Raw genomic sequence first — 22,630 nt, 5'->3', positions numbered from 1 at the left:
CCAAAAAATAATCCAGACGAGAGTAGGAGTGATGAACATGTGAGAAAAAAGTATATTCCTTACTGGTGGGGTGAAGGGAGCGCCATGCATCGCAAAGACCAAAGTCGCTCATATACTGTTTGATTATATTTGTGGATTGCCAATTACGCTGAGTTCCTGCTGTATTGAGCCTATCCATGTCTTCATTTAGTCCAAGGTTGAGGTCGCCTCCAAGGACAAGTGTTCTATCTAAGTGTTCAGAGAGTGCACTGAAAAAACCGTGAAAGAATGAGGGATCGTCAACATTTGGACCATATACACTTACAATACATAGCTTTTTATCAAGTATAGATAGTTAAATGATTAAGAATCTGCCCTCTGGATCTATAACTATATCGAGTACTGTGAAATTAATATTTTTATGTATTAAAATTGCTACTCCCCTTTGTCTAGAATAATAACAAGCTGAGAACACTTTAGGAAACTCAGGTGTTTTAAGTTCATTCGAACCTCTAAGAGGTCTGCTGGTCTCTTGTAAAAGGACAACATCTGCCTGTAGTTTTTTGAGTTAGATTAGATTAGATTAGATAGAACTTTATTAATCCCTCGGGTGGGTTCCTCTGGGAAATTCGATTTCCAAAAAAGCACAGCACCGACAGAAGTTACAGTTACAGAATATTATATATATATATACACACACACACACACACACACACACACACACATATATATAAATACAGAGACAATATAAATAAAATATACGAAGGGGATAAATAGAATAAATAGGAATAAAAAATAAAAATACAAGTGAATTGCACATTTCAAGTATTGAGGTCTATTGCACTGTTGACTATTTACAAAAGTATTGCACAGTGAAGTGAAGAGGCACTACAGCTGAGTTGTTCCCCCCTCCTTTGTCCTCCTGTTTCCCCTCCCTCTCCCCTCCAGAGAGGAGTTAAACAGTCTGATGGCGTGTGGGACAAAGGAGTTTTTAAGTCTGTTAGTTCTTGTCTTGGGGAGAAGCAACCTGTCACTGAACAGACTCTTCTGGTTGTTAATGGCCATGTGCAGAGGATGCCTGGCATTGTCCATAATGTCCATCAGTTTCTTTAATGTCCTTTTCTCTGCCACTGTCACCAGAGTGTCCAGCTTCATGCCGACCACAGAGCTAGCCCTCCTGATCAGTTTCTCCAGCCTGGATGAGTCCTTCTTTGCTGTGCTGCTCCCCCAGCACACCACAGCATAGAAAAGTACTCCAGCAACCACCGACTGGTAAAACATCCTCAGGAGCTTCCTGCAGATGTTAAAAGACCTCAGCCTCCTGAGGAAGTACAGTCGGCTTTGGGCTTTTTTATACAGGTGCTCTGTGTTGCATGACCAGTCCAGTTTATTGTCCACCCACAGCCCGAGGTACTTGTACTTGTTGACCACCTCCACCTCCTCCCCCTCTATCTGAACCGGCAGTGGACCTGCTCTAGACCTCCCGAAGTCCACAACCAGTTCCTTAGTCTTTGAGGTGTTGAGTTGCAGTTGGTTTGTGTGACTCCATGCGACAAAGTTCCTCACCAGACTTCTGTACTCCTCTTCCTGATCATCCCAGATACACCCCATGATGGCTGTGTCGTCTGCAAACTTCTGAATGTGGCATAATTCAGAGTTGTAGCAGAAGTCAGAGGTGTACAGGGTGAAGAGAAGAGGGGACAGCACAGTTCCCTGTGGTGCTCCTGTGCTGCTGACCACTGTGTCAGACGTGATGTCCTTCAGCCTGACGTACTGTGGTCTGTCAGTGAGGTAGTCGGAGATCCAAGCCACCAGGCAGGGGTCCACCTCCATCCTGTTCAGTTTTTCTTGAAGCATACAGGGCCGGATGGTATTAAAGGCACTGGAAAAGTCAAGAAACAGGATCCTGACCGTGCCTTTTCCCCCATCCAGGTGTGAGTGGGCTCTGTGTAGGAGGTACAGGATGGCATCCTCCACTCCGACACCCACCCTGTATGCAAACTGTAGTGGGTCCTGGGCATGTTGTACCTGTGGTCGGAGGAGGTTGAGGAAGAGCCGCTCTAGAGTCTTCATAAGATGTGACGTCAGTGCCACCGGTCGGAAGTCATTCAGCTCATTGGGCCGGTTCTTTTTGGGGACCGGGACGATGCAGGATGTCTTCCATAGGGAGGGCACTCTCCCCAGTCGCAGACTGAGGTTGAAGACTCGTTGTAGCGGCTCCCCAAGTTCAGCAGCACACGCCTTTAGCATCCTAGGACACACCTTGTCTGGGCCTGCTGCCTTTCTGGGGCGAAGCTTCCTCAGTTGTCTCCTGACCTGATCCACTTTGACACTGGGAGATGTTTGGGAAGAGGGGAGGGGGGGAGATGTCTTGCTGCTGAGAGAGGGATTGGAGGAGGGGGGTGTCATGGTGTCAGGAAGGGGGGGAAGCGAGGGAGGTAGGAGAGTGGGGATTGGACTCTGTAGTGAAGGTGAGGGTGGGGGGGTTGTGGGCTGGTCAAACCTGTTGAAGAAGTTGTTGAGTTCGTTTGCCTTCTCCACAGTCCCCCCCACTGTGCTTTTCTTGGTGTTGTGGCCTGTGATGGTTTTCACACCATTCCAGACCTCCCTCATATTGTTCCTCTCCAACTTCTGCTCCACCTTCCTCCTGTAGGTGTCCTTTGCTTCCCTCAGGCAGCGTTTCACCTCCCGCTGTGCTGCTTTCATCTCCTCCTTCACTTTGCTCCTGAAAGCCTTCTTCTTCATGTTGAGGACAGCTTTGACTTCCTGTGTTACCCACGGTTTGTTATTAGGATAACACCGTACCGTCTTAGCAGGGGCGACCGTGTCCACACAAAAGTTGAGGTAGTCTGTAAGACAGTGTGTCGCCCCCTCTATGTCCTCACCATGTGGGCTCAGGAGCACATCCCAGTCTGTGGTGTCATAACAGTCCCTCAGAGCATCCTCCTTTTCTGGGGTCCATCTCCGGATGGAGCGCGTTGTGACAGGCTGCCTTTGGACGAGGGGTGTGTATTGTGGCTGTAGGTAAACCAGGTTGTGGTCTGACTTCCCTAGTGGGGGGAGGGGGGTGGCTCTGTATGCATCTCTCACATTAGCATACAATAGGTCAATTGTCCTGTTGCTCCTTGTGGGACAATTCACAAACTGGTGAAAAGCAGCCAGAGTAGAGTCCAGTGTGGCATGGTTAAAGTCTCCAGATATAATAATGAAAGCCTCGGGGTTTTGTGTCTGAAGTCTTGCTGTGACTGTGTGTATTTTCTCACAGGCAGCTGTTGCGTCGGCCCTCGGAGGGATGTAAACACACACACAGATCACATGACTGAACTCCCGAGGTAGATAATATGGCCGCAAGCTAACAGCTAGCAGCTCCAGGTCCGGACGGCATACCGAAACTTTAACGGAGACGTGTCCAGGGTTACAGTATCTGTTGTTAACGTAGACAATGAGTCCCCCACCTCTGCTTTTTCCGCTGGCCTGCGTGTCCCTATCGGCTCTCACGGATGTGAAACCGCATAGATCTACGTTAGCCTGCGGCGTTAGCTCGGTTAGCCACGTCTCCGTGAAGATAAACAAGCTGCACTCACGGTATAGTCTGTGGTTGTTCAGAGCGCACAGTTCATCAATCTTATTCTGTAACGAGTTCACGTTGCCCATGATCACTGTCGGGATTGATGGTTTGAATCGCCTCCGGTGATCCGCTCTCCTCGCTCCAGCTTTGCAGCCTCTGTAGCTCCTCTTTAGCTCGGCCGGGATGTTGTGTCGCATGCCGGTCTGTCCCTTTGTTTTTAGTGCCAGCAGCTCCGCTCTCGAATAGATGAAGGAACTGGTTCCAGAAGTTTTAAAAAGTGCATTATCCATCTTGTATCGCTATATCTAAGAGGTATAAGTAGAGGAAGGTGAAAAAAAGTTTGAAAAGCCTAGTCTAAAAAAGTTAAAGTTAACAAAAAAGGTGCGGTGTTGCAGAGCTACTTGGAAAGGCTGCCGTCACTCCAGCGCCATCTTGTATCTTGAGTTGGTTAAATATTTTTAACCTCTTTTCTCTGGAGCCAGCTCCATTTATATTCCATGTAACAAACCTCAGTGCACCCATAGATGTCTGTGTATAACTAGTGGTGTACGCTGTGTGTGTTGCTTAGACAGGTGGAGGGAATACATCACTTGTTCGTAAATAAAGAGAGGGAGAGCGAGAAAAAATGTGTGGCGAGATGCTCCCTGAGCCTGACTATGAGTGTGCATATTGACTAATATGAATACGCTTGGCTTAAGTGTGTGTATCCTATAGGTCTGTGTGCGCTGTCTGACTGATGTAAATGTGCTTCCGTTGAGAGCATGATTGTGCATGATCGTGCTGTGCGAATGTGTCGAAATAAAGGATGTTGTTTTTGGATGAGTGTGGAAGCAGGTGATCGAAGCAGTGAAAGAGAAAAAAACAAAACAAAAGAAAGAAACCAAGGACAAGGTTGAGCAGCTTAAAAACAAGGGGGGGAAAAAGAGAGATAAAAAAATGAGAAGGGGAAAAAAAACGGAAACATTCCAATCAAACCATTGACGGAGAGTGACGGTGTTAATTCTGCTATGATATCACACTTAAGATGCGATTTGATACTAGTAAGTTAAACAGATGTTAATGCAAGTTAGTGTGAGTGGATAGGGAAAGGGTGTAGCGGATTCTTATCTGGTGTGAAGTTAATACAGCCACGGAGTGATGTCGGGGTTGCGGTAAAGCTGTCCGTCCACGTACAGCCGGTCCACAGCGATGACAGCGCGGGAGCCCTTCTGGATGAAGCCGCGTCGGATTGGGAAGAGGACCCTGCGTCGTTCCAGGATCTCTTTGGGGAACTGGTCGTTCATGCTGAAGTCCGTTCCTTTTAATTCCCTGCCGCGGCTTTTCACCTGCTCCTTTTGTTTGAAGTGGCCAAATTTGGCCACGATAGGACGTGGTCTCCCGGTCGCAGCTCGCATGGGGCCGATGCGATGCACCCTATCAAAGGCGATGTTCTTCACCGAGTCCTCCGGCAGCTTCAGGTGGGTTTTGATGAAGCTTTTTACCGTAGTCTCCGCGTCCTCTCCAGCGGCTTCTGGAATACCAGAAAATACGAGATTATCATGCATTCCACGAGCTTGTAGATCAATAACTGTTTCTTTTATTTTTTTATTTTCTCTATTTAGCTGGGTAACGTTGTCTGTGAGACATTTCACCGACTCCCTTAGCGTGGTATTTTAAGCAGCGAGCGTTTCTACCTGCTGCTGGCTGAACTCCAGGGAGTCTCGCGAGGATTTAAATTCCCGGTGAAGAATCTCCACCAAGGACTGCCTTGCATCGAAACTGGACAATCGTTGGTCAATTGACTCCAGTATGTCGACAATATTTTTGCCGGCTGGCGATGTTGTGCCGGGGGAATCTGCCGGGCGAAGTCTTTTCGACGACGGCGTGTCAGGTTTGGCCGGGGAAGCTGCACTCTGGGCCTTCTTCATCACGAGATCCTGGAAGCACTGATCAATGTAATCTTGGAGAGCCTCTAAACTCTCCCTGTTGTTCTCCAGGGTGTTGGAGATGATTTACACAAATGTTGTTAGTTATAAAACAATTGATAAGTGTATTTGGTAATACTGAAGCTTAAAGGAATTTTTTCAAATCTAAACTACAATTCGCTTTAATTTTCTGCCAAAATCTCCCGCGTCTGACGTCACTTACAACATGAGTCGCTTACCTTGTCCGTCACTTCCGTCACTTACCTCCTCCTCCATTTCGCACCAATCTTTTTGTCGATCTCTCGCTCCCTTCTCCCATCACTTCTGAACAAGACCCTAAGATACTTAAACTCGTCCACTTTGGACAGGAACTTGTCCCTTACCTGGAGTGGGCACTTCACCCTGTTATTTCTGAGGACCATGGCCTCAGATTTGGAGGTGCTGATTCTCATTCCTACCGCTTAACACTCGGCTGCAAACCATTTTAAAGCGAGCTGGAGGCCAGCACCTGATGAAGCCAAAAGAACCACATCATTTGTGAAAAGCAGAGATGAGACTGTGAGAGTACCCAAGTGAAAGCCTTTCAGCACTTGGCTACTGCTAGAAATACTTTTTCAGAAGGAATTCAGGAGAAAAATCTTTAGTTTAAAAATAATTTGATTTGCTTTGCACTTGAAATTACAAGTTGCAGCACTGCACCTTGCAGTGAGTGCACCCATCTATCCTCCTAGAGAGAAAAACCCTGAAACGGGCTTGCAATTTTTATAAATGTTTTAGATCGGGGGTGTCAGTTTCATTTTACATCACAGTCTACATACAGCCCACTTTAATCTTAAATGCCCGGAGCAATGAAACTCCCCTTTCTTTCCGTATAAAGAAGTTATATATTTAACAGTTTTTCTGCATAATAAAGAAAAAGCTGCTGTGATAAGGAACAATATCTTTCAGCAGGAATCTTTCGTTTTAACGCTTTAAGACCGGTCAGAGTGTTCCTGCCTTAAAGTGTTAAATTGTAGCAATAAATGAAAAAAAATACAGAAGGAGCTTTAGTAGCTCATTGCCCTGACTGCTCTGTTTTCTGTTTTGGTTGTTTTTTTTTCTGTAGTCATAAAACACATGTTTGCAGTTGCCAGTCGCAAATTTTGAAGCCCCTACCCCATCCCCTGCTACTGGGTAATGTTCCACTTATCCTTCAGCCAAAAACAGAAGGTGAACCAAGATGGCGCGGCCACGTCCAAATGCCTTCCTGACCGCTCCGCACAGTCTATGCAACTTTTTAGCTGTTTACTTTTTTATTACCGTGTTATACATTGGTATCAAGTTTACACATGTGATCTTGGACACTTTTAAACCAGACCCATCCTGGCCGACCGAGATACTATATGGCACGGCCAACAACAATGGACAGGACGCTCACCCGAGGCGCAGAACAAAGAAACGCCGGGGGAAACGCGCTGGCGTTCGGAACGAACTGAGACAGCAGGCGCACCACACACCACTGCCCAGTATCCTGCTGGCTAATGTACAATCGTTGGAGGACAAACTAGATGATCTGAGGGCAAGAGTCACCTTCCAATGTGACATGAGGGACTGCAACATGCTGTTCTTCATGGAGACATCCCCACCGTGCCAGACCATGTCATAACTCCGTCGGATTCATTCTTCGTGCTCCATGCGGACAGAATGGTTGAGTCGAACAAAACAAAAGGTGGAGGAGTGTGTTTCATGGTAAACAGAAAGTGGTGTGACCCCAGGAGCAATTCTACTCTCTCCACCAGCTGCTCACCACATCTGGAATTCCTGACCATTAAGTGTTGCCCTTTCTACCTGCCCCGTGAGTTCACCTCGGTAATCGCTACAGTGGTCTACATCCCACCCCAAGCGGACACAGGTATGGCTCTATCCGAACTACATGATGTGCTGAGTGCCTTTCAAAACAGGGATCTGGACTCAGCACTCATTGTAGTAGGAGACTTTAATAAAGCGAACCTCGGTCATGCCGACCTTTCACCAACATGTCACGTGTCCGATGAGGGCAGATTGGATACTGGACCATTGCTACACGCCATACAAGGTGTGTAGCAATGTGGGTGGCTGTAGCTCAGGTGGCAGAGCAGGTCAGCCACTAATCAGAAGGTCGGTGGTTCGATCCCAGGCTGCCCCCTGGCTGCATGCCAAATATCCTTGGGCAAGATACTAACCCCATGTTTGCCTACTGGTGGTGGTCAGAGGGCCCGGTGGCGCCAGTGTCCGGCAGCCTCGCCTCTGTCAGTGCGCCCCAGGGCAGCTGTGGCTACAATGTAGCTTGCCATCGCCAGTGTGTGAATGTGTGTGTGAATGGGTGAATGACTGAATGTAGTGTGAAGCGCTTTGGGGTCCTTAGGGACTAGAAAAGCGCTATACAAATGCAGGCCATTTACAAGCAGGGCTACAAGGCTGTTTCACACCTGGCCTTTGGGAAGTCTGACCACAACGCCATTTTCCTCATCCCGGAGTATAAACAACACATTCGGAGGGATGAAGTAACTACAAGGGAGGCGGAATGCTGGTTGGCCCAATCAGAAGCTACACTAAAGGACACGCTCAATGACGTAGACTGGGACATGTTCAGAGCATGCGCAGTTGACATCAATGAGTTTACGGATGTAGCAGTAAGCTTCGTAAACATTCTAGCAGATGAGATCATCTCCACTGCGACAGTCGTGACGTTCCTGAACCAGAAGCCGTGGGTGGACAGAACGATCTACGCTGCAGTGAAAGCCAGGACCGCCACCTACAACGCGGGTCTCGCCACTGGCGATATGAGCACCTACAAAGCGGCCTCATACGGCGTGCAGCGCGTGGTGAGGGATGCCAAACGCCGGTATCGGGAGCGAGTGGAGGCTCACTTCAGCCGAGGCGACTCAATGGGCATGTGGCACTTACTACGCACAATCACGGATTATAAAACCAAGGACACTGCGCCGACCAAAGCTGACTGTGCATTCTCCAATGAACTGAACCAGTTCTATGCCCATTTCAAGTTTAGCCAGGAAGCTAATTCTAACGACTGCCTGACAAGTGAGGACAGTGACGTCATCAGAGAGGGACCAGCTATCAGCATTGCAGAGTACGACATTCGGGCGGCGCTGAGGAGAGTGAGCACAAGGAAAGTGGCAGGGCCAGACGACATCACCGGCCGTCTGCTGCGGTGCTGTGCTAACCAGCTAGCAGGTGTCTTCACTTCGATTTTCAACGAGTCCCTGGCTAAGGCTGTGGTCCCCACATGCTTCAACAGATGTACCATCATCCCTGTCCCCAAGAACAAGCCCTCCCAGCCTGAATGACTACCGGCCAGTTGCACTCACCTCGGTAGTAATGAAGGTGTTCGAGAGGCTGTTGAAGAAAACCATCTCCTCTTCCATCCCAGACACCACAGATCCGCTCCAGTTCACCTACCGACCCAACAGATCCATGGAGGACGTCATCAACCACGTCCTGCACACCACCCTCAGCCACTCTTGAATGGACCAGAAACAGGGTAACTATGTGCGAATGCTGTTTGTTGATTACAGCTCAGCATTCAACACAATAGTGCCCGGTACACTGTTCTCAAAGCTGAAGGATCTAGGACTCAACAGCCGTCTGTGTACATGGGTGTTGGACTTCCTCACTTGCAGAACTCAGGTGGTGAGGGTAGGTGCATCTCCAAAAGCATCACCATTAGCACGGTAGCGCCACAGGGGTGTGTCCTCTCGCCACTGCTCTACTCCCTCTACACTTCAGACTGTGTGGCCACTGTTACACCCCAGCCCAGGGAAAACCGGCGTACGACATAAGGAAAATAAAAATAAGGAAAAATGCCCCCACACTCCCTGCTCTCAAGGAAGACGAACCAAAAAGACAACTGCCACGGATTTCACAACAGCCAGTCAGTTTATTAAGTCCCAAAAGGTAGCGGGCGTCATGGTGAGCATGGCCAAAACAACAAACAAAAACTCTAGAAATGAAATGCAGCTGGCTTACCTTCACAGAAAACCCCAAAAGAAAATTACAGGTGTCTTACCTGCCTCCCTAACCAAAAACAGGAGAAAAGGTTCCCAAAGAAAAATGGCTTCTCACCCCTACAGCTACCGAGTAAAAAAAATATTGACAACTATTTACATCTATTTACAACAAACTATTTAAAACACGGCAAAAGCTTCAAGAATACAAATTCACACACAGCCACATGCACAGTTTGTTGGGAACAGGAAGTAGGCGGGGGTGTGCTGGTTGAGAAGGGTCCTCATTCATAGCCGGCCTCTCCCAGTCCTTCACCAATGGTCAGCCTCCACCTAGAACTCACGTAGCAGCAATAACACAGGACACAAACTATGCCACCTTCTGGTGTGGCAAACAAAAAACACAGTACAAAAAATATCCATAACACTGAATCATAACCCAACCACGTCTCCAACACCATTGTGAAGTTTCCTGATGCCACAGTGGTGTTGGGCACCATCTCCAACAATGATGAGGCGGCCTACAGGGATGAAGTGAAGAATCTGGCATCGTGGTGCCGGGACAACCATCTCCAGCTGAACGTTGGCAAGACCAAGGAGCTGGTGGTGGACTTCAGAAGGAGTTAGCACAGAGACTACAAGCCCATTATCATCTTTTTTTTTTTTTTTTTTTTTTTTTCTAAAAGCCCATTATCATCAATGGAGCTCCAGTGGAGAGGGTGCAATCCTTCAAGTATCTCGGTGTCCACATCTCCTCAGACCTGACATGGTCTGCCCACATTCAGCTTGAGACCAAAAAGTCTAGGCAGCGCCTGTACCACCTACGACAACTGAGGAAGTTCAGGGTCTCTCCAGTGATCCTCAGGACTTTCTATGCAGGCGCTGTGGAGAGCATCCTCACACAGAACATCACATCCTGGTATGGAAACAGCTGTGTCAAGGATAGAAAAAAAGCTATTCAGAGAGTGATCCGTACAGCAGAATGCAGCTGCAGGACTGCTCTGCCTTCCCTACAGGACATTTTTGTCAGGAGATGCTGGACTAGAGCAACTCAGATTTTGAAGGACCCGTTCCATCCCAGCAACGAACTGTTCCAGCTTCTGAAATCAGACAGAAGGTTCCGCACCATCCAAACAAGAACAGAGAGGCTCAAGAGGAATTTAATCCTCAGGACATTCGTGTGTTGAATCAGCCACACCCCCACCCCCTCATCATCCTTAAGTGACTGAGACAAGACTCATTACCACATTCTCATATCATCCTGAATCCTTCTGGCCTCGCTATAGCACAAGACACTCTCACACCCTCCTCACGCAATGTACACGAGCTGTACATTTCCAGATTCTTTTATTTTATTTATATTCATGTAATGTACATAACTCACCCACTTGCTACACATAATGTCCTCCTTGTATATACTAATCCACTGTATATAAAGTTCTGTCTCTCTCTCTCTGTTTTTCTTTGCACAGTCGAGGAGCATATCAGGTCACATTTCACTGCGTGTTATACCTGTATAACCATGCACGTGACAAATAAAGAATCTTGAATCTTGAAAAGGTGCAGGGTCAGGTACCAGCCAGAGCTCGGTCAGGACTCTGGCTAAGGGCTATCTGCCGAGAGAAACCTTTAATTAACCCTTTACTTTGCTTTATCAAAATAGGTCACGATACGGTCAAACATTGCTGTTAATGCTAATTACTGAATCTTACAACAAGCAGTATGCATCAACATGTGCTCATACAGCAAGTGGCATAACTGTATGATATACTTGACCTAACTATATAGGTTACATACAATTTAAATATATAGGTTAAATGCTTAACCCTTGTGTGGTGTTCGTATTTTTGTTACTCAGCCAGTGTTCATGGGTCTGGTGGACCCACTAGAGTTTTGGCTTTCCAATTAACACTATCAAACTATTTTATTTTAAATTACTCAACAGATGTTTACTTCATCCCAATTACGAGCCATGTGAAAAGCAAACATGGTTAATTTTTTTCCCCTTTACCTTTGTTCGATCACATTTATGAATTAATGTGCTTCTCGTTTTTTTTAAATAAAATGTTACAAAAAAAAATCTGTCATAATCAAGTGTAAATATCTTTATACCATATTTTGCAGGTTTTGATGGTATATGCTGCCTAAAGGGGCAACGGCCTCTAAATGGCATGGGTCTCACAGACCCGAACACCATACAAGGGTTAACATAGTGTTTCTCATATATAAAAACATTCCAGTGTTGCTTTATAGTGTGTGTGTATATCTATATGATTATATAGTATTGTAATGATCCTAGTGATTTTATTGTAATGTGTCCACTATTTCTGTTGCAGTGCTACTGTCTTTTAAGAAGCATGATTTGCTTGGGAGTAGCAATTTTAATACATAAAAATGTTAATTTTACAGTACTCGATACAGTTATAGATCCAGAGGGTAGATTTCTAATTATTAAACTATCAATATTGAACAAAAAACTATGTATTGTAAGTATATACGGTCCAAATGTTGATGAACCCTCATTCTTCCACGGATTTTTTAGTGCACTCTCTGAACACCTTGATTGCACACTCATTCTTGGCGGTGACCTCAACCTTGGACTAAATGAAGACATGGATAGGCTCAACACAACAGGAACTCAGTGCAATTGGCAGTCCACAAATATAATCAAACAGTATATGAGCGACTTTGGTCTTTGCGATGCATGGCGCTCTCTTCACCCCACCAGTAAGGAATATACTTTTTTCTCGCATGTTCATCACTCTTACTCTCGTCTGGATTATTTTTTGGTCAGCAGCTCACTGCTGTGTGACATTTCAGACACTGAGATTCATCCTATAGCTGTCAGCGATCATGCTCCTGTATCTTTAACACTAATGCACGAGAATAACACTACGCCAAGAAAAAACTGGAGATTTAATATATCACTACTTAAAGATGAAGACTTTATTAAATGTTTTAAAAAGGAATGGACTTCATATTTAGACTTTAATGACACTCCTGAAACATCAGCTTCTGTTCTATGGGAAGCAGGGAAAGCTGTGATGAGAGGTAAAATAATTTCTTTCTCATCACACAAAAAGAAAGAAGAAAACAAAAATATTCAGGAATTAGAAAAAAACATCAAATCACTAGAAGAAGCCTACGCGTGCAACCAAGATCAGGAAACATTGAACAAAATATGCAAAACAAAACTAGAATTAAATGAAATTATTAATAAAAAAACACAATTCCTTATACAAAGACTACGCTTGCAGAATTTTGAACACAGTAACAAATCAGGTCGATTTCTAGCTAACCAGCTAAAAATAAATAAAGAAAAAACAACTATATGTGCTGCTAAAGATTTATCGGGGAACACAACATATGATCCTGGAAGAATAAACAACATTTTTAGGGATTTCTATGAAACTTTATACTCACCACAAATAAACCCATCTAAAAATGAAATTGATCTGTTTCTTGACAACGTAACTCTTCCAAAATTACTAGACAGTCAAGCAATGGAACTGGATTCGCCACTGACGCCAAGTGAACTCCAGGAAGCCCTGATAAGTATGCCCAATAATAAGGCTCCAGGTCTAGACGGCTTCCCTGCAGAATTCTACAAAGAATTCTGGACAATTTTGGCACCAGTATTCAAAGTCAAAGTCAAAGTCAAAGTCAACTTTATTTGTCGATTCTGCCACATGTACAGGACATACGGAGAATAGAAATTGCGTTACTCTTCAATCCCTAGATAAATAGCAAATGAACATTTAAATATATTTAAATATAAAAGTGATTAAAAAATGCAAGTAAAATAATTAAAAAGTAAAAATTTAAATAAATACAATTTTACATATAACAAGAAAGCTATATAATATACAATATAATGGGTAAGTGACATTGAGTGTAAACCAGGCAGAGTAGTGCAAATAGGCAAATAGTGCAAATGGAGATTTAGTAATGTACAGTAAGAGAAAGTGTAACAACAAAGTCTTATGAGGTAATGGCAGTCCAATGCTCCACAAAGTGACTGGTAACTGGTGCAGGCCAGTGAGTGAGTCAGAGAGTGTGTGTGTTTGTGTGTGTGTGACAGAGTTCAGTGAGACCGTGGAGGAGAGAGGGGAGAGGGGGCAGAATCGGGAGGGAGTTAAGCTTCCTGACAGCCTGATGGATGAAGCTGTCCTTCAGCCTGCTGGTCCTGGCCTGGAGACTCCGCAGTCTCCTCCCCGACGGCAGCAGCTTGAAGAAGCTTTGCATTGGGTGTGTGGGATCAGCCGCTATGCAAAGGGCTTTTTTAGTGAGACGGGTATTCCACGGCATGTTGCAGGAAATCGAGGAAAATGGCAGACTGCCACCAAATATGAATTCTGCCAATATTAGTCTCCTGCTAAAACCAGGCAAAGACCCTTTATTTCCCTCAAGCTATCGTCCAATTTCTCTTTTAAATGTAGACCTTAAAATAATCTGCAAAGCTCTTTCAAAGAGATTAGAGAAAATGACCCCCCTCTTAATTCATCCTGACCAAACTGGTTTCATAAAAGGTCGGCACTCCTCAACAAACACTCGTAGATTACTTAATTTAATAGACTACTCATACGATAAAAACATCGAAACCATAATATTATCTCTAGATGCAGAAAAAGCATTTGACAGAGTTAATTGGAAATTTTTATTCGCAACTTTACACAAATTTGGTTTTGGAAACTCTTTCATAAACTGGATAAGAATATTATACAATTCCCCAACGGCTCGTATCAGAACAAATGACCAGACATCCTCCAGCTTCTGTCTCCTGAGGGGCACCAGACAGGGATGCCCACTCTCCCCTTCACTTTTTGCAATTTTTATCGAACCTCTAGCAGCAGCATTTAGACAGGCTACAACAATTAAGGGCATAAAATGTAAGAACATAGAACATAAAATCAGTCTCTATGCGGATGAAGTGTTGCTTTTTCTGCAAAACACACAAGCCAACCTCTCTGAGGTAATTACTTTAATAAACTGGTTTTCAAGAGTTTCAGATTATTCAATTAACTGGCCAAAATCTACAGTTCTCCCCATTAACTGCTCCTTCCATAATTCTTCCTCTGCCCCACTGCAGTCCGGAAATATTAAATATTTAGGTATTAATGTCTCTCCTAAGCTTTCAGACTTAACTAAATTAAACCACATCCCACTTCTAAAGAAAGTAGAAGGCGATCTGACTAGATGGAAATCTTTACCCATATCACTCATGGGAAGGGTCGCCACTATAAAAATGATGATCTTGCCAAAAATAAATTACTTATTTTTGATGATCCCTAACAAACCATCACAAGATTGGTTCAGATCTCTGGATTCATATATTTCCAAATTCCTTTGGAAAGATAAACCCCCGCGTATCAGCTTAAAAACGCTACAAAGAACCAAGGATAGAGGAGGATTAGATCTGCCTAATTTTCACCAATACTTCTTAGCCAACAGGCTTCAGTTCATCTCAGAATGGTTAAAACATACCTTCTTAGTTGAGCCTTGGCTAGATGTTGAACAGGCACTATGCAAGGATCTAGAGATTTCAGACCTACCATTTATTAGCTCAAACATCAAAAGACATGAATGCTTTAAAAGTATCAACATCAGCTTTTCTCTGACAGCATGGTGGGAGTTTCTAAAAATAACGGAGTCTTCATTAATCCCATGCAAACGTACACCTATCTGGAATAACCCTGACATATTACAAAACAATAATATGATTAATTTCCCAGAATGGAGTTGTAAAGGAATTAAATACTTAGAACATATATTAGAGGGAACAGAATTTATTCCATTTGACAGACTAGTTGAACAATATGGGATCAACAAGACAAGATTTTTAGAATATCAACAAATTAAATCCATAGTAAAAAAAAAATTTAACCTCAGTCAAGTTGAATTACAAACACCACTAAGTGCGGCACATTTTCTTACTCTTAAATCCCCCAAATTATTATCTAAAATATACAGAACACTTTCTAAATTAGATGAATCAATATCCCTTCCTATTGCAAAGTGGGAAGCAGATTTATCAGTCAGCTTAGACCAAAACTTCTGGTCTCAGATTTGCTCAAAAACCTTTAAATTAATTAAAAATCCCAGTCTGCAATTAATACAATACAAAATACTACATAGAGTGCACTATACAGGTCATCGGCTGTTCAAGATGGGCTTTACATCTTCCAACAACTGCTCACACTGTCAAGGCAATACACCAGACAATTACATCCACGCTCTTTGGTTCTGTCCACCAGTGCAAAAGTTTTGGCGCGAGATATGTGAAGACTTATCAAAGTCTTCACATATCATAAGAAATGTAACATTCCAACTTCCCCCTTATTGTGTTTACTGGGCAGCTTAGATAATGTCACTTCAGAAAAGAATATAGCCCATATGGTTTTCACTGCCCTATGCATAGCCAAGAAAACAGTCCTCATGAACTGGAAAAATAAAAATAATCTTAATTCTAACCAATATAGAAATTATCTATTAGATTACATTAGTCTTGACACAGCCTCTGCCACCACATCAGATCAATTGCTCTGGGCTCCTTTTATCAGCTCCATCACCTAGTGGGGGTGGGGGGTCATAGTTTGGTCCCGCCTTCACTGTTGTGATTGGTGTGGGGGTAGGGACAGGCTTAGGGCGTCGGGGGGTTCCCCGGAGGCATCTTCCTTGGGGGGCTCAACCCGGGGTAGCGGTCATGTCCGGTTGGGGGCTCTGTTGGCTCTCAGGTGACTGTTTCCTCGCGGCTGCGTGCAGCGGGGCTAGGGGAGGGTCTGTGCTGATGGACGTGGGTTACTGACCTGGTAGCCTGGCTGGCCCTGGGTGGGTCCGGGATGGGCGTGAGGTTCTGGGGGTGCTCCGTCTCTGGGCTGGGGCCCGGGCCGGGCCTTGGGGGCTTGGGTCCTGGTTGGTGTGTTGCCGGGGTTGTGGGCAGGTGGGTGCATGGGGGCCCAGCCCTGGAGCAGGGTGCCACCGGTGCGTCGAGCCACCTGGGGGGCTCTTCAACTGGTGGGGGGGATGGTCACATCTTGCAGGAGCTCTCCTCTCTTCAGGAACTCTCTCTGCAGGAGGGGGAGACACAGGGGAGGTGGAGGAAGATCTCAGCCTGGGCGTTTACTGTCTTATGTAGTCTGGAAGATGAGTGGATGGTGGGGTGGGTGCAGTTTTCTCTGTGGTGGGGTTGGGTGGACTGTCCCGGGCCCTGTGGGGCCGGGAGGCGCTGCTGCACTGGGTCCCGGTCTGGATGGGCCTGGGCCCCCTTTCCCTGGCGGGTCGCGGAGTATGGGGGTGCCGACTGGGGTCAGCGGGGGAGCTGGCCCCAGGGAGGGGTCACTTGCCCCTCCCTTCCTTCCCTCCCCATCTCCAGCTGCCTCCCTCTTCCCGCTCCACCACAACCACCCACACATGCAACATGCAGGACCTTGGAGTAGGGGTATGTCACCAGGGTGCAGATGAGGCTACCCCCCCCCCCCCCCCCTGTCCCCTTCTGGCTGCCTCTGCCTCAATTTTATCCCACAACTTAGACATTCACATTATTCACACTCTCATTACACATACATATAGGATCTTGGGGGTGGGCACAATCACGGAGTCCAAATTACCATCAGGGTGTACACCTCACCCCTGGCGTCGTTGCCCACCTCTCAATTTTAAATACACTTAGACATTAAGGGCTATCAGGAGGGACTATGCGCTTACCTGCTGCTCCTTGGCAGGTAGCTCCATGCCCTCCTGGGTTTTAATTGCACCTTAGAACACACATGCATCAACACTACAATGAGCGGGTGGAGGGAGGTTTGGAGTCTTCTCCCACCCCCGTTCTCTGCGGCCTGCTGGAGCGGGAGGGCTAGGAGGAGTTGGCCATCCGACTGCGGTCTGGGGTGTGGGGCCTCCCTGCTGCTACGGAGTCGGGGTGGTCTGCCTCTCCCCACCGCAGGGAAAAGGGTAACACCACCTGGGTCTGGGTGCAGTTCCCCCCTCCAGGGGCAAGGGTACCTAGACCCGGTTTTTAGAGTACGCTTGGGGAGTGTGATCGTGTGTACAGCGTCTCTTTATGTCTGTCTCCACGTTGGTTGAGTGTGGAGTAAGTGCACATGAGAGCATGAGGGTGGGAATGGATGTTTGTGTCTGTGTGTGCCTGTATGTCTGTGTCTATATGTCAGGCTGGGTATCAGACGCCACCTCTCTGGGGACACCTCAGGCCCTCCAAGGTTTGGAGGCCTATCTCCACCCACCACCACTTCCCCTGCCGGTGGCGGACTCCCTCAGGTGTCGGTGCGTTGGTGGTTCTTTGTGTCTGGGGGTGGGCGTCCAGGTACACACCGGCTCACTCCTTGGCGGCCGCTTATCGGGGCCTGGAGCCTGGGGCTCGCTCGGGCCACTTCGGAGGTGGGGTGCCCCCGGCCTCTCGGCCTGGGGCTCGGTCACTCAGGCACAGCTGGGGGCCGGCGGAGCTCATGGGCGCGTCACTGCAACTCCCCCTGGCTTCTGCTCCGCGGCTGCTGAGTGAACCCTCATCTGGGACTCTCCTCAGCTCTTACTGGAACAGTGGCGCGGCTGCCCCTCTGTTGGTCTTCCATGGTCTCTTGTGTTCTGGGGGCCTCTGGATGTCTGGAGTTTTGATCTCCTCCATACCCGCTTCACACCCTGGAGGACGGGGCTGTGGCCCCCCCACACTCCCTAGCAGATCGTTACATGGAGAAACCTTTGGAATACAAGTGCGCTGATCCACACAGGTATGCACACGGGTGTTCACTGCTCGTAGACCCAAATTACACCTTTCCTGGCCGCTACTTCGAAGCACATCTGTCCTGCGTGCTGCACAACAACATTGAATATTTAGTATTTACTGCTGTTTACACTTAGCTAGATTAATGCCATGGTGTTGTGTTTAGTATGTTGCTTTGTTTTTTTTGCTTGTTTTCTATTTTTCTCTCAACAGGTGATCCAGGAGATTTTTATTTTTTTTTCTCCCCCCCCTTTCTCACTGTCCCTCTCCCCTTCTGTTTTTCCTTTCCTTCCTCTTTCTTTCTCCCTTTCCTATCCCTCACTCATGTCTGTCCCGTCTGTAACATCTGAAAATAAAATATAATAAATAATAAAAACAAAGATCGACCAAATGGACCAATACGGCAATGCCACGATGATCCATTTGGCAAAGTAAATCCATTGGGTATCCTTGTTGGTCTTCAGACAACAATTCTGATGGCTAAAGAACCAAATGGGACAGGCAAAAAGAAAAAAAAAAAAAAAAAGAAGCATGATTTGGTTTTGGTGCATGAAAAACATTGAGTGGTAATGGGGGTGGGAGGCAGTTATCGGAGCTAAAAAGTGTTTTGTTCGTGAGGACTCTCCCTCAGCATTAACTGCCCTGTTACTGTACCACCTTAATAAACCATGTTGAGGACAAAGTAATGTTTATATTCAAAATCTTAAAAAACGTTATAGAATGGACCCTTTCATAGCTAAAGCTTAACATCCAGAGTAGAAAGCATTGCAAATAAATGAAAACATTGCTTCTCAGTACACTCACCTTTTATCAAGATGATGTTAGTATAAGGTGTTTCTATCAAATTTAACCAGAGATTGAATTTTGTGTAATTTCTATACAAATCTTATCAGAAGTATGGAAAAAAAATGTTTTTCATAGTTTTTGTTTTGAGCCATGGAACTGTTTAGCCTGCAACACTGCTTTTTGCAAAGTGCAGCTTGAGTCTATCCATCGTATTGTCAGACTTAGCATTAACAATGAACAGACGTCTGAGCTCCAAATATCGGTTGTTAAACTTAATGGAGGGATGCTTTAGAAACATTCAGAGCTGAACTTCAATACTTGCTTACTTCTCTGGGATAGCTTGCTCAGAGATGAAATGCCAGTTTGGCAGCATGTAGCGAGGCTTCAAACACTCAAAATTCTTTCAGTATGAAGTAAATCCACACTGCCAAAAGGTTCTTTGTCAACAGAAAATATGTTCAAAGTTTTTTTGCGACCCAGAAAGAGAAATAAGAGTAATATTAAAACTAAGTTGCTGCTGACATTGTTAGAGACTGGAATTGGTTGGGTCACGCTATAAATTCTGCAATTTTGTTGTCCGGGTGGAATATCGCGAGAAATTCGGGAGAATGGTGGCTCCGGGAGATTTTCGGGAGGGGCACTGAAATTCGGGATTCTCCCGGGGGGGTTGGCATGTATGGTTGTGGCAACATCACTACCCTTGTCAAACACCTCAGAGTAAATCATATCACAGGATATGACGAGCGTATGTTGAGAGGAACTGAAGAGCAGGAGAGGGACAGGTGCTGACAGACGTCTCTCACGGAGTCCTTTAGTGCTGCTGGCAGGCAAGGTGTTCAAATAGTGCACAACTTCAGTTTTTTTTATTTCTATATGATGAACTCTGCATTGTTAAGTGATAAGAACAAGTAATCTGATGTCCTGTAATCATTTTGAGTATCGGTATCGGATCAGTATCGTCGATACCACCCTGAATATTACTTGGTATTGGATCGGAAAGGAAATCAGTGGTTTCGCACATCACTAGTGAGTGGCACCCCTGAGAAGATCAAATGAAAATGTGTGGTCCTCGATATGACCACTGGACTGCAGGGTCACAATATCAGCTGTGATATTTTATTTTATTTTTTAACAGATATGACCTCGGACAAGAACTTTACAAAGGAAACTTCACAAAGGAAACTTCACAAAGGTGTAGCTGTATCATTGGGAAGTTATAAAAAGCCCACAATTACCCACGACTACAACCAAAAGAAAGGAGTGGACTTTTTTCTTTTTTTCAGTTTGTTTTAAAGGTCTACTGCTGAAACAAAAAAAAGTTTTTGTCTTTTCTTGATGCCGGGGGGTGTGTTCCAACTACAGGTGGATCACACTCCTCAGCCTCCCTGGGAAAGTCTATGCCAGGGTGCTGGAAAGGAGAGTTCGTCCGCTAGTTGAACCTCGGATACAGGAGGAACAATGCGGTTTTCGTCCTGGTCGCGGGACCAGCTCTTTATCCTCTCCAGGATACTTGAGGGTGCATGGGAGTTTGCCCAACCAGTCTACATGTGTTTTGTGGACTTGGAGAAGGCATTCGACCGTGTCCCTCGGGGTGTCCTGTGGGAGGTGTTGCGGGAATATGGGGTGTCTGGCCCATTGCTACGGGCCATTTGATCCCTATACAACCGTTGCAAGAGCTTGGTTCGCATTGCCGGCAATAAGTCGGACTCGTTCCCGGTGGGTGATGGGCTCCGCCAGGGCTGCCCTTTGTCTCCGGTTCTGTTCATAATTTTTATGGACAGGATTTCTAGGCGCAGCCAAGTGGCGGAGGGCTTTCGCTTTGGTGGCCTCAGAATCTCATCTCTGATTTTTGCGGATGATGTGGTTCTGTTGGCTTCATCGGGTGAGGGCCTCCAGCTCGCACTGGAACGGTTCGCAGCCGAGTGTGAAGCAGCGGGAATGAGGATCAGCACCTCCAAATCTGAGGCCATGGTTCTCAGCCGGAAAAGGGTGGAGTCCCACTCCGGGTCGGGGATGAGTTCCTGCCCCAAGTGGAGGAGTTCAAGTATCTCGGGGTCTTGTTCACGAGTGATGGGAGAAGGGAGCCGGAGATCGACAGACGGATTGGGGCTGCAGCTGCAGTAATGCGGACGCTGCACCGGTCAGTCATGGTGAAGAGGGAGCTGAGTGTAAAAGCGAAGCTCTCAATTTACCGGTCGATCTACGTCCCTACCCTCACCTATGGCCACGAGCTGTGGGTAGTGACCGAAAGAACGAGATCGCGGATACTATCTCCCTTAGAGATAGGGTGAGAAGTTCGGCCATCCGGGAGGGGCTCAGAGTAGAGCAGCTGCTGCTCCACATCGAAAGGAGCCAGCTGAGGTGGTTCGGGTATCTGACAAGGATGCCCCCTGGGCGCCTCCTGGGCGAGGTGTTCCAGGCATGTCCCACCGGGAGGAGGCCCCGGGGCAGACCCAGGACACGCTGGAGAGATTATATCTCTCGGCTGTCCTGGGAACGCCTTGGTGTTCCCCCGGACAAGCTGGAGGAGGTGGCTGGGGAAAGGGAGGTCTGGGCCTCTTTGCTTAGGCTGCTGCCCCCGCGACCCGGCCTCGGATAAAGCGGATGAAGATGGATGGATGGATGGATGATGTAAACATCTATGGGTCGGAATTGACCCGTACCACCATAGATGTAATTTTAGTTATTAATATTAAAATGAAAAAAATCAATAAAAGATTTATTTAAGAGATGTGTACTATACCCCTCAGTAATAGTCAGGTAACACAAAAACCTTTTATTTATTATTATGATTCTCTTGAGATTTATTTCACTATCTTTTTTAATTGAAATTGAGGGGTTTAGTGACAAAAAAAGACCCAGAGGCCCACACCAAAAGTATTAAAACCAGCATTTTCATGGGTAAGGAAGCCTAACAAGGTAACCAAGAGATGAGAAACAAATTGGACGATAACTTGTTGTTTTGTTGTTTTTAGTGTATTTTATAGCTGATTTAATACACGGGTCAAAACCGACCCGTTAACATAAGATATGATAACAGAAAGCTAACACAAGAAGAAGGCTAAAGATGTATAGCTCAGCCCTTTTTAAAATACAGATCAGCACTCCACAGCTGTTGTCTACACCCTCCAGAAGTGGAGAGTTTACAACCTTTACAATCTTCTCTTACAGTGTCACATAAAGACTGCTCCTTGCCTCGTCCCCCCATCCTAAAAGACATGAATAACAAAGTGCTTCACCACCTGTTGAATCCCACCACTGACTGTCACCAATTTTCTCACAATGCTTAACTGTATGTGTGCAATTAAGTTAAAGCTGAACGTTTCCCATATAATTCAGTGTCACAAAAAGGATATTACTAAAACACGTGACCAGTACATAAAATAAACTTCCATCACAACCAAGTGATAAAAATTATAGTCACTTGGTGTACCAGGAAGCAGCAGGGACCTACCCGCATTTCATATTGATTAAAGATGATATCGAGTGAGTTATGACACTTGTAATAATAATAATAATGGATTGGATTTATATAGCGCTTTTCAAGGCACCCAAAGCGCTTTACAATGCCACTATTCATTCACTCTCACATTCACACACTGGCTACGGTTGTAGCCACAGCTGCCCTGGGGCAGACTGACAGAAGTGAGGCTGCCATATCGCGCCATCGGCCCCT

The 22,630-nt window shown here is 46.0% G+C and overlaps 2 protein-coding genes across 2 annotated transcripts in view; one reads left to right on the top strand and one right to left on the bottom strand.

The window, feature by feature from the left end:
• Window positions 1–22,630, top strand: part of LOC146557348 (NACHT, LRR and PYD domains-containing protein 3-like) — a 193,094-nt gene that overhangs the window by 117,678 nt on the left and 52,786 nt on the right. The window lies entirely within an intron of this gene.
• LOC146557351 (uncharacterized) lies at window positions 4,632–5,903 on the bottom strand. Its single transcript, XM_085249556.1, has 3 exons — window positions 5,716–5,903; window positions 5,221–5,258; window positions 4,632–5,057 (listed from the first exon to the last, which is right to left on the bottom strand). The coding sequence occupies exons 1-3, from the start codon at window positions 5,901–5,903 to the stop codon at window positions 4,666–4,668; spliced, it is 618 nt and encodes a 205-aa protein (XP_085105682.1). The 3' UTR covers window positions 4,632–4,665.

Source organism: Mchenga conophoros, linkage group LG16 (assembly GCF_057382185.1).
Source record: "Mchenga conophoros isolate Kocher_MC1m ecotype Shallow Benthic linkage group LG16, M_conophoros_male_GT1.1, whole genome shotgun sequence".
NCBI lineage: Eukaryota > Metazoa > Chordata > Actinopteri > Cichliformes > Cichlidae > Mchenga > Mchenga conophoros.
Note: the sequence above shows the minus strand (reverse complement) of the source record. Positions and strands in the feature narration are given on the sequence as shown.